The following is an 11,791-nucleotide window of genomic DNA, read 5'->3' as shown; positions in this document are numbered from 1 at the left end:
AGTTCTGCAGACATATCTTCCCCCATTCCACCCCCTGAAAATGTCTGCTTTCTGACCAGTTCAGCATTATGTCCTTGCTCTTGTACTCCATGGCCCTATCAATAAAGCCAGAAAACTGAATGTTTTATTAACTGCTCTCTCCTACTGTCCTGCCACTATCAATGAACTTTGCAGATGTACACCCAGGTGCCTCTGCCTTTGCCGCACCCCCTTTAGAATTGTATCCCTTGTTTGCATTGTCAGTCTGTGTACTTCAAAAAGCAGCACCTCACACCTCCCTGCATTGAACTTCATCAGTCACCTCTCCACAAACTGGTCAATATCCTTTTGAAGTTCTACTCTGTCTTCCTCTCAGTTTACAATGGCTACCAGACTTCGTATCATCTGCAAACTTTGAAATTGTCCCCTTTGCACCAAGATCTAGATCATTAATATATTCCAGAAAAAGCCAGTCTCCTGATACAAATTTTCCTCCAGTCCTGAGAATATTCATTGACTCTCTGTTTCCTATCACTCAGTCAGTTTTTTGAAGAAGGGTAAGATGTTTGTGATGCTCCAGTTTTCTGGCACCTTCCCTGAATCCATGGGAAACTGAAAAACATCTGATCAATGCCCCTGTAGTTTCCACTCTCACTTTGTTCAATGTCCCTTATGCATTTTATCCAGCCTGATGCCTTGTCAATGTGAAGTACCCACAGGTTATCCACCACTTCTTCATGGTCAATTTTAAATAATTCTAGTGACAGAGTTTCCTTCTCTGTCATCATGATCTGAGCAGAATCTCCTTCTTTGGTTTTCATTTAACACCTCAGTCATGCCTCCTGCCTCTAGGTGTAAATCCCTTTTCTGGTCTCTGGTCAGCCCTACTCCCCCTCTCACATTGTTTGTACATCTACAGAAGACTTTTGGATTTGGATGTAGGTTTGCTCACTGAGCTGGAAGGTTCGTTTTCAGACGTTTTGTCACCATATTAAGTACCATTTTCAGTGAACCTCCAAATGAAGCACTGGTGGTGTAGCCTGCTTTCCAGTTATATGTTTGAGTTTCCTGTGTCATTTCCTGTGGTGACATCATTTCCTATGGTGATGTCAATTCCTGTCAGGGGGTGGTAAGTGGGATCCAAGTCAATGTGTTTGTTGATAGAATTCCAGTTGGAATGCCATGCTTCTAGGAATTCTTGTGCAAGTTCTCTGTTTGGCTTGTCCTGGGATGGACATGTCGTCCCAGTCGGAGTGGTGTCCTTCCTCATGCATATGTAAGGATACTAGTGAGAGAGAGTCATGTCTTTTTGAGTCAAGCAAATACCTCACAAGCTCTACCTATCAATTTCGTTTGGACCAACAACACCCATGTGGTCACCCGCCACTTCATTTGTTTAGCCACTTTATCAAATGCAACGAAAACAGTTTCTATATCCTTCATGTTGAACTTAGGCAATACTGGGAAATATTTAAACATATCCCCACCAAGCCTTTGACTACGATGGGAATGTTCTCATCCCTACTCTGACCTCATCCCTGTCCTCATCCCTTCTCTGACTTTTCACCTCTACCTCTGGCATTTAAAGTCAACTTTGAGTTTTCAGTTCCAACCTCCGAAATTCAAAAACTCTCTTTCTCCCTTTCTTCTGCTTGGGCCTACCTTTCCTTTTTGTTCTGCCAGGCCTCTTCATTACTTTTCTTTTTCCTCCTCTAGAGCTATTCTATTTTTCTGCTTTCAGTCCTAATTCAAATAGTTTTATTTCCTTTTCATGTTCAGGCTGCTTCAAAGGCATTTGGTATGCTTTCCTTTATTGGTCAGAGTATTGAGTACAGGAGTTGGAAGGTCATGTTGAGGCTGTACAGGAGATTGGTTAGGCCACTGTTGGAATATTGCGTGCTATTCTGGTCTCCTTCCTATCGGAAAGATGTTATGAAACTTGAAAGGGTTCAGAAAAGATTTACAAGAATGTTGCCAGGGTTGGAGGATCTGAGCTACAGGGAGAGGCTGAACAGGCTGGGGCTGTTTTCCCTGGAGCGTCGGAGGCTGAGGGGTGACCTTATGGAGGTTTATATAATCATGAGGGGCATGGATAGGGTAAATAGGCAAAGTCTTTTCTGGGGGGTCGGGGAATCCAAAACTAGAGGACATAGATTAGGGTGAGAGGGGAAAGATATAAAAGAGACCTAAGGGGCAACTTTTTCACACAGTGGGTGGTACGTGTATGGAATGAGCTGCCAGAGGAAGTGGTGGAGGCTGGTACGATTGCAACATTTAAGAGGCATTTGGATGGATATATGAATAGGAAAAGTTTGGAGGGATATGGGCCGGGTGCTGGGAGGTGGGACTACATTGGGTTGGAATATCTGGTCGGCATGGATAAGTTGGACCGAAGTGTCTGTTTCCATGCTGTATATCTCTATGACTCTATGACTGTATTTGCAATTGAATTTTAGCCATTTCTGATGGTTCCAATTACATTCCTGGCAATTGCTATTGCCACAATTATTTCCCTGTGTTCACACAGACAAAGGCAACCCCAGCTCTAGCTTGTGTGCCATTTCCAAAAGCTTTGCCTTGCGCACTGTCTGTAAAACACCCAAGGTGACTTCTTCCACCCCTCAGAAAACTCTAAGTGACTGATAGTGTCATTACTACACAAGGCACATCCTACTCAAACCAATCAAATATAAATCTAACACTCAGAACACTGACATTTACCATCCACTGCCTTTGATTCCAATGATCCTAAACCCAACCTGGAATTAGAGACTTTAATCCTGACAAGAGCCCCCAGTTTGCTATGCACCAGACCAACCCCAATCAAAATATATTACAATAGTCTAGACCCTAACTTTTTCTCATTTTAATGGTAAGTGTAAGGGGTTGCATTCCTGTTGCAATTCGATTGGTCAGACTACTCAACAGGAGTAGTTGGATTTGAGATTCAGTGTGCTTTCCAAAGTTGGTGGTAACAATTTGTGACAGAAGTGGATTAGGCTTTCATCTTTCTGAAATAGTGCCACCCTCACCTCCTGAAAACAGGTGGGCATACCACCCGACTGAATTGCAGAAATTCACTCCTAATATACTTAGCAGACTTACAACCACAAAGTATAACATCAGATGCCATCTGTCTAAGTGCAGCTGAGCCAACTGCTGGCATGGTCACAATAGGCTGAATGGCCATCTTCTATGTTGCAATGGACTCTACGGCTCAATTGGAATCACTGATGAACTCTGTGAACATTTTGCAGCATGTGTTCACACCTCCAGCAGGATTCACTGCTTCACTGTTAAGTCCAGGCAGAATGTTTGAGCTCAGATTATGCAGACTGGGTAAAGTCTGATTTCTGATTAATAAAAGTAATACGCTCCGTGACCCTTCAGTGTGGTGAGGTAACCCCAGGGGCTCACTTGTCCAGACCACAGCTGATATACTGAGAACAGTTTTGGGACCTTATCTATGGAACGATCTACTCAGATTGGCAGTCTAAAGGAGATTCGACAGGTTGATCCCAGATATGAAGGGACTGTCTTATGAGGAAAGGTTGAACCTATATTCATTGGTGTTCGGAAGAATGAGAGGAAACCTTATGAAACATATAAGGTTCTTTGAGGACTTAACAGGATCAAGGTTGTTTCCCCTGTGGAGAGTTTAGGACCAGAGAGCATTATCCCTGAAGAAAAGGTTGTGTATTTAAGATAGAGATAAGGAGGACTTCCTTCTCTCAGCGGATAATGACTCTGAAATTCTTTACCACTGAGAGCTGTTGAGGCTGGGTCATAAATTACATTTATAGAATCTCTACAGTGTGGCAGCAGGCCATTCAGCCCATCAAGTCCACACTGACTCCCAAAGAACATCCCACCCAGAGCCACTACCACTACCTATACTTCCCATGGTTAATCGACCTAGCATGCACATCCCTGGACACCATGGGCAACTTAGCATGGCCAATCCACCCTGACCTACACATCTTTGGACTGTGGGAGGAAACCCAAACAGGTAGGGAGAGAATGTGCAAACTCCACATAGACAGCTGCCTGAGGCTGGGATCAAACCTGGGTCCCTGGTGTTGTAAGGCAGCAATGCTAACCACTGAGCCACCGTGCTGTCCTAATGCTGAGAGAAACAGATTTTTTTATATCAGTGAGGAAATCAAGGCTTATGGGAAGAAAGCAGGAAAGTTGATGATCATCAGATCAGTCACAGTCCCATTAACTAGCGGAGCAGACTCGATGAGCTGAATGGTCTTTTGATCCCACAGTTTATGGGCTAATGGATGTCTGAGCCTTCACTGGTGAAAGAGGGAAAAGGTGAGGCTCTATGGACTGACATTCACCACCACCAGTGTCTACAGTGCCTTGGTGGCCAGGGTCACAGCCAAAAGCAACATCCTGTATCGTCACATGATAGCTCCGTATGTGGTGCCTACTCTTAAGGAACTTCCTTCAAGGCCACCAGCAAAGATCCATCAGGTGAAGTCACCGTACCTTCATGGACGGTTTACAACATGGCTATCATCTTGTGTAGATGGAAGGATGCCAACTAACTCATTCCAGTTAATCCAAAAGAGCAATTTAAAATACAGGGCCACCATTTCAGGATAATGTGGAGGAGCCGGTGTTGGACTGGCATGGGCAAGGTTAAAAATCACACAACACCAGATTATAGTCCAACAAGTTTATTTGGAAGCACTAGCTTTTGGAGCGCTGCTCCTTCATCAGGTGATTGTCAACTGGAGCAGCGCTCTGAAAGCTAGTGCTTCCAAATAAACCTGTTGGACTATAACCTGGTGTTGTGTGATTTTTAACTTTTTATCAGGATAAGGTGACAATAATATAGAGAATGGAATGGTTTTCATCGCATGAAAGATTTTAAAAATTGCATTGGGAATCAAACAACATGGGAAGTGAGTGGGAAAATGGAGTTGACCATATCAGACACCATCTTATGAAATGGTAGTTCATATTCAATGAAATATATCATCACTTCCTGCCCTCAAGACCTTATCATTTGATGTTCTTATCTAGATGATTAGTTCTGTATTTGAATAATTGATCAATTATTGTTTTAGTTCCTCTGTGTTAACCCCTTAATTCCTGTTAAGCAGTTGTTGGAGCTTGTGAACTCTTGTAACTAACACTCAGATATATGATGACACTTACTCTGCTCATAGTCAAACAAATAAGCATTAAAAATTGTGGCAAGGCAGAAAATAAACCAATTTATTTCAAGAAAATATGTTCTAACACAATGTTATCGATTCACTGCGAGTTCTTCATTTTGTTCCATAATTCTTAATGAGATTCTCAGAGCTGTGACGATGTTGCCTTAAGTGGGACATGAAAATGACCCACACAAAACCCCAACTTCCAAAAAATGCCATCCTGAAGAATACGGGTATCAAACCATAATTGATGAGCTGGAACGAGACAGAAATACATTTCAACTATGAGCATTAGCAAGAAAGTGCAAATTGATTATCTTACTCTCAGTTGCAATAAAGAAACATACCTGTACTGTTGGCCAATAGATGATAGCAACCTGGAAACAAAACACAGATTGAATTAAGGATTAATGATGCCTAAATGAACTTATTTCACTCATTGACTTGGATTTATTAATTCATAGAATAAGATTGGAAATTATTTATTGTACACCTCTAATTACCCTTAAGAAGATGTTGAGACACTTTTCTGATCTACTGCAGTCCCTGGTATAGGGACACTGTGATGATGTTGTGGCTTTAAGGAGTTATTTTGTCCTGGTATATTTTAAGAGAGAGATTGAACAAGAGATGTTGAGCAGTCTGTGGTATTGAGGCCTTGGGCTTTTTTTAAAAAGTTGGAACAATAGAAGCAGCCTGGTTGGGTGTGGCCACCTCTCACAGACCACGATTTCTATTTTTTTTTTACTTTACAGGTTTAGCTTTAAGCGTTTGTTATTGGAATCTCAACAGGGCAAGAGCTGCAAGAGTTTTTAAGAAGTAGAAGCTAACTATTCCCTCTCTCAGCTGGAGGCTGGGGTTTCTGTCTGCTGCTGGGTTACCTGAGAGACAAATCTGCTTTTCTGAATTTGCCTTTTTACCAAGGAGTGTGTTTATGGCATGTTACTGTATTGGAACAGTTAATTAGTAATGGTTACTGTTTCTATTATTTTGGTTAATTTTTCCAATAGAGTGTAGTCATTCTAAATTCCTTTTTGATTTGTTGTATTTTAATTTTTTAGTGTTTAAATAAACTATGTTTTGCTTATCATTGAGTAGCTGAGCAATTGCATTGCATCGGGAACACAGCATTTCACATTTGCCTTTAAAATAATAAAAAGTTAGGATCTGGGCTGTCACCTTAAAATATTTTGTGATGGTCTGATCTGGTCCACAACAACACCTACTGTGCTGTTCAGGATGGAAATCCAAGATTTTAACCCAAGGAACAGCAATATATTTCCAAGTCAGGACGGTGAGTGGCTTGGACGGGGAACTTACAGGGAGTGGTGTTCCCATCATCTGTCACTCCAGATGGTAAGGCTTTGGAAGGTATTACCAAAGGAATTTTGGTGAGGTGCTATAGTGCATCTTGTAGATGGTATACACTTCTGCTTTTGAGCATCGATGTTGAAGGAAGTGAATGTTGAAGGTGGTGGATATAGTGCCAGTTAAGTGGGCTGTTTTGTCCCGGATGCTATCAAGCTTCTTGAGTGTTATTAGACCTGCACCAATCTAGACAAACAGCGATTATTCCATCATACTCCCAACTTATGCCTTGTAGATGGTGGACAGGCTTTGGAGAGTCAAGTAGTTAGTTACTCACGACAGAATTCCCAGCCATTGACCTGCTGTAGTAGCCACTGTATTTATGTGGCTGATCCAATTCAGTTTCTGATCAATGGTAGCCCAGCATTTTAATTGTGTGGGATTTAGCAGTGATGATGCCATTGAACGTCAAAGGGCAATTGTGAGATTCTTCTCTTGTCAGGAATGGACATTGCCTGGCAAGAATATTATTTATGTTGTCCATATTGTGTTGCTGTATATGCACACAAGTTAATTTGGTCTATGAGGAGCTGGATGGTATTAAATATTGTGCAATCATCAGGAAACAACCTCTCTTCTGGCCTTATGATCATAGAATCATAGAATCCCTACAGTGTGGAAACAGGCCCCTCAGCCCAACAAATCCACACTGACCCTCCAAAGAGTGTCCCACCCAAACCCATTCCCATTATGCTACATTTACCCCTGACTACTGCACCTAACCTACACATCCCTGAACACTTATGGGCAATTTAACATGGCCAATTCACCCAACCTGCATACCTTTGGATTATGATGGAGATCAAGTCACTGAGGAAGCTGTTGAAGAGGGCTGAGGCGAGGACACCCCTGGCAATTACTGGAGGATTCTTTTTAGAAGTATTCATACCTCCTCTGATTCCTTAGTTCTGAATCATATTCAGTTCATAAGGAGTGATTTTACTAAGCATAGTGTTAAAATTTTTAAAAAGCAAGATCAAAAGCATTGCACCTGCAATTTAATTGTTGTGTGGCCAGCAGATGGGTTTCCCTTCCTCTAGTAAGCGTTTGAAAAAAAAGCAACCCTGCAGCATTTATTAAATTATTCCTCACTTGAAATCAAAGTGAGACCATGGAAAGAAGATTGCAGGTCTTCTTCCTGACCTCTCCGACCCCACCCCCTCTCCGGCCTATCACCCTCACCTTAACCTCCTTCCACCTATCGTATTCCCAACGCCCCTCCCCCAACTCCCTTCTCCCTACCTTTTATCTTAGCCTGCTTGGCACACACTCCTCATTCCTGAAGAAGGGTTTATGCCCGAAACGTCGATTCTCCTGCTCCTTTGATGCTGCTGACTTGCTGCGCTTTTCCAGCAACACATTTTTAAGCTCCCAACTCCTGTACTCAATACTCTGACCAATAAAGGAAAGCATATCAAATGCCTTCTTCACTATCCTATCTACCTGTGACTCCACTTTCAAGGAGCTATGAACCTGCACTCCAAGGTCTCTTTGTTCAGCAACACTCCCTAGGGCCTTACCAACTGTACCTCTTATGCTCGCATCCAAATCATTTATGTAAATAACAAAAAGTAGAAGACCCAGCACCGAACCTTGTGGCACTCCACTGGTCACAGGCCTCCAGTCTGAAAAACAACCCTCCACCATCACCCTCTGTCTTCTACCTTTGAGACAGTTCTGTATCCAAATAGCTACTTCTCCCTGTATTCCATGAGATCTAACCTTGCTAATCAGTCTCCCATGGGGAACTTTGTCGAACGCCTTACTGAAGTCCATATACTGAAGTCAATCAAGTTTGTGAGACATGATTTCCTACGCACAAAGCCATGTTGACTATCCCTAATCAATCCTTGCCTTTCCAAATACATGTACATCCTGTCCCTCAGGATTCCCTCCAACAACTTGCCCACCACTGAGGTCAGACTCTGGTCTATAGTTCCCTGGCTTGTCTTTAGCGCCCTTATTAAACAGTGGCACCACGTTTGCCAACCTCCAGTCTTCCAGCACCTAACCTGTGACTATCGATGGTACAAATATCTCAGCAAGAGGCCCAGCAATCACTTCTCTGGCTTCCCAATCCTTTTTGTTACTTCCACAAAAAACTCAATCAAGTTTGTGAGACATGATTTCCCATGCACAAAGCCATGTTGACTATCCCTAATCAGTCCTTGTCTTTCCAAATACATGTACATCCTGTCCCTGAGGATTTCTTCCAACAACTTGCCCACCACCAATGTCAGACTCACTGGTCTATAGTTCCCTGGCTTGTCCTTACCACCCTTCTTAAACAGTGGCACCACGTTAGCCAACCTCCAGTCTTCTGACACCTCACCTGTGATTATCGATGATATAAATATCTCAGCAAGAGGCCCAGCAATCACTTCTCTAGCTTCCCACAGAGTTCTAGGGTAACCTGATCAGGTCCTGGCAATTTATCCACTTTTATGTGTTTCAAGACATCCAGCACTTCCTCCTCTGTGATATGGACATTTTGCAAGACGTCACCATCTATTTCCCTACAGTCTATATCTTTCGTATCCTTTTCCACACTAAATACTGATGCTAAATACTCATTTAGTATCTCTCCCATTTTCTGGGGCTTGCTGATCTTTGAGGGGCCCTATTCTCTCCCTAGTTACCCTTTTGTCCTTAATGGATTTGTAAAAACTCTTTGGATTCTCCTTATTTCTATTTGCCAAAGCTATCTCATGTCCCCTTTTTGCCCTCCTGATTTCTCTCTTAAGTATACTCCTACTTCCTTTATACTCTTCTAAGGATTCACTTGATGTATCCTATCTATACCTTACATATGCTTCCTTCTTTTTCTTAACCAAACCTTAGGAGGTAAACCCACATTGATACAGGGAGAATGTGTAAACTCCACACAGATAGTCACCCAAGGTTGGAATTGAACCCAGGCCCTTGGTGCTGTGAGGTAGCAGAACTAAGCACTGAGCCACCATGCAGTATTTGACAGTCTTATCACACTGCACTATGATGGCTCAGAATCTGTGTTAGCAGTATAGGGAAGCTATCAGATTCACAGAACAAATGCAAGCTTGTACTTTTAGCATTTATTTCAGTGTAACACAGTATGAACAAGTTCCACCATGTTGAGTGAGACATATTCTTTGAGGATGTGACAAAACACGTTGATGAATGTAGGGCAGTGGATGTAGTGCACATGGATTTTAGCAAAAGGCATTTGATAAGATTCCCCATCGAAGGCTCATTGAGAAAGTAAGGAAATATGGGATACAGGGAAACCTGGCTGTCTGGGTACAGAATTGGCTGGCCCATAGAAGGCAGAGAGTGGTGGTCAATGGAAAGTTTTAGCCTGGAGCTTGGTGACCAGTGGTGTTCTGCAGGGATCTGTTCTGAGACCTCTGCTCTTTGTGACTTTTATAAATGACTTGGATGAGGAAATGGAAGGGTGGGTAGTCAGTTTGCGGAAGGTTGATGGTGTTGTGGATAGTGTGGAGGGCTGTTGTAGGTTGTAATGGGACATTGACAGGATGCAGAACTGGGCTGATAAGTGGCAAATGGAGTTCAACCTGGAAAAGTGTGAAGTGATTCACTTTGGAAGGTCAAATTTGAATGCACAGTACAGGGTTAAAGGCAGGATTCTTGGCAGTGTGGAGGAACAGAGGGATCTTGTGGTCCATGTCCATAGATCCCTCAAAGTTGCTACCCAAGTTGATAGGGTTGTCAAGAAGGCATATAGTGTGTTGGCTTTAATTAGCAGGGGATTGAGTTTAAGAGCCAAGAGTTTATGCTGCAGCTCTATAGAGTCCTGGTTAGATCACACTTGGAAAATTGTGTTCAGCTCTGGTTGCCTCATTATAGGAAGGATATGGAAGCTTTGGAGAGAGTGCAGAGGAGATTTACCAGGCTGCTGCCTGGACTGGAGGGCAGGTCTTATGAAGAAAGGTTGACGGAACTAAGACTTTTCTTATTGGAGTGAAGAAGGGTGAGAGGCGACTTGATAAAGATGCACAAGATGATGAGAGGCATAGATAGTGTGAATAGTCAGAGACTTTTTCCCAGGGCAGAAATGGCTATCACGCAGGGGCATTATTTTCAGGTGATTGGAGGAAGGTTTGGGACGATGTCAAAGGTAGGTTCTTTACACAGAGAGTGGCGGGTGCGTGGAATGCACTGCCAGTGGTGGTAGTAGAGTTAGAGACATTAGGGACTTTTAAGTGACTCTTGGATAGACACATAGATGACAGTAAAATTAAGGGTATGTAGTTAGTTTGATCTTAGAGTAAGGTTGGCACAACATCAAAGGCTGAAGGGCCTGTACTGTGCTGTACTGTTCTATGTTCTATAACTGGGTTCCTTAACAGTGCACTAATTCCAAAATGATTATTGGACATCCTCATGGATCAGAGAAACTAATTTTATATCTGTAGAATGCCACTTCCTCCACAATAATAAGTTCCACTAGAATTTTTAAAAAACTTGTTTTAAAGCTCTGTTAATCTTGGTTTTATTCTATCTTCATTTAACATAATCATTTATTCTTCAGTGTGTTTAACTTCCAGGCTTCTTGTGTGTGTAGTTACTACCTGAATTGCGTCAAAACTCCTATAGATGTTTTGGGAATTAACTGCACTTGGATTTTATTTAAGAAAGGCAACAGAAAAATACAGTAGATGCTGGAAGTCTAAAATAAAAACAAAAATCACCAAAAATGCTCAGCAGATCTACACAAGGACTTCCAATGAACATACACTACTGTCCAATGTCCAATCACCTCCTGACTTGAAGATGGCGTCAGTGGAGTAGGTAGTCGCCGGATGAGACTAATTCGGGGAGAGAGTGTGCCCAGTGCAGGGGGGAGAGTGAGACAAGTGCGGGGAGAGAGTGTGCCCAGTGCAGGGAGAGAGTGTGCCCAGTGTACTGGATCAGATTTATTTAGGCTGTGCTATTGTTCGTGTTAGGCTCAGTACTATTTCTATTTCGATTTTTACTGATATATTTGGTGCTTTGCCCCTAACCCTGTTTTCCCCTTAGGACCCATTATTTCTATTGCACGATTTTCTATGACACGGTGATGCATGGGAACGCACCTGCCGCATTATATCAGAACTAACTGCACTTGGAAATGGTTGCCCCAGTCATCCCGGCCGTCCATTTTGAGATCCACCAGAGGAGATGAACCATTGGGGTCATTCACAAGGTTTTGCTGGTTTGCTTTTTGGTCTGGATACTTCCCACCTCCCCCCCCCCCCCCCCCCCCCCCACCCCACCCCCTCCTCCCACAC

The 11,791-nt window shown here is 42.8% G+C and overlaps 1 protein-coding gene across 2 annotated transcripts in view; it reads right to left on the bottom strand.

Moving 5' to 3' along the window:
• Nucleotides 1-5,190: 5,190 nt before the first annotated feature.
• mpv17l (MPV17 mitochondrial membrane protein like) overlaps nt 5,191-11,791 on the bottom strand; it is a 14,036-nt gene continuing 7,435 nt past the window's right edge. For both annotated transcript variants that reach the window (XM_043711044.1, XM_043711042.1), the window contains 2 exons: nt 5,501-5,530; nt 5,191-5,408 (listed from right to left, as the gene is read on the bottom strand). In XM_043711044.1, the coding sequence (XP_043566979.1) occupies nt 5,296-5,408; nt 5,501-5,530 (143 nt within the window). In that variant the 3' untranslated portion in view covers nt 5,191-5,295. The remainder of the gene's footprint in view (nt 5,409-5,500; nt 5,531-11,791) is intronic.

Source organism: Chiloscyllium plagiosum, chromosome 21 (genome assembly GCF_004010195.1).
Source record: "Chiloscyllium plagiosum isolate BGI_BamShark_2017 chromosome 21, ASM401019v2, whole genome shotgun sequence".
Lineage (NCBI taxonomy): Eukaryota > Metazoa > Chordata > Chondrichthyes > Orectolobiformes > Hemiscylliidae > Chiloscyllium > Chiloscyllium plagiosum.
The sequence above is the reverse complement of the archived record's forward strand: the minus strand, read 5'-3'. Positions and strand labels throughout refer to the sequence as shown.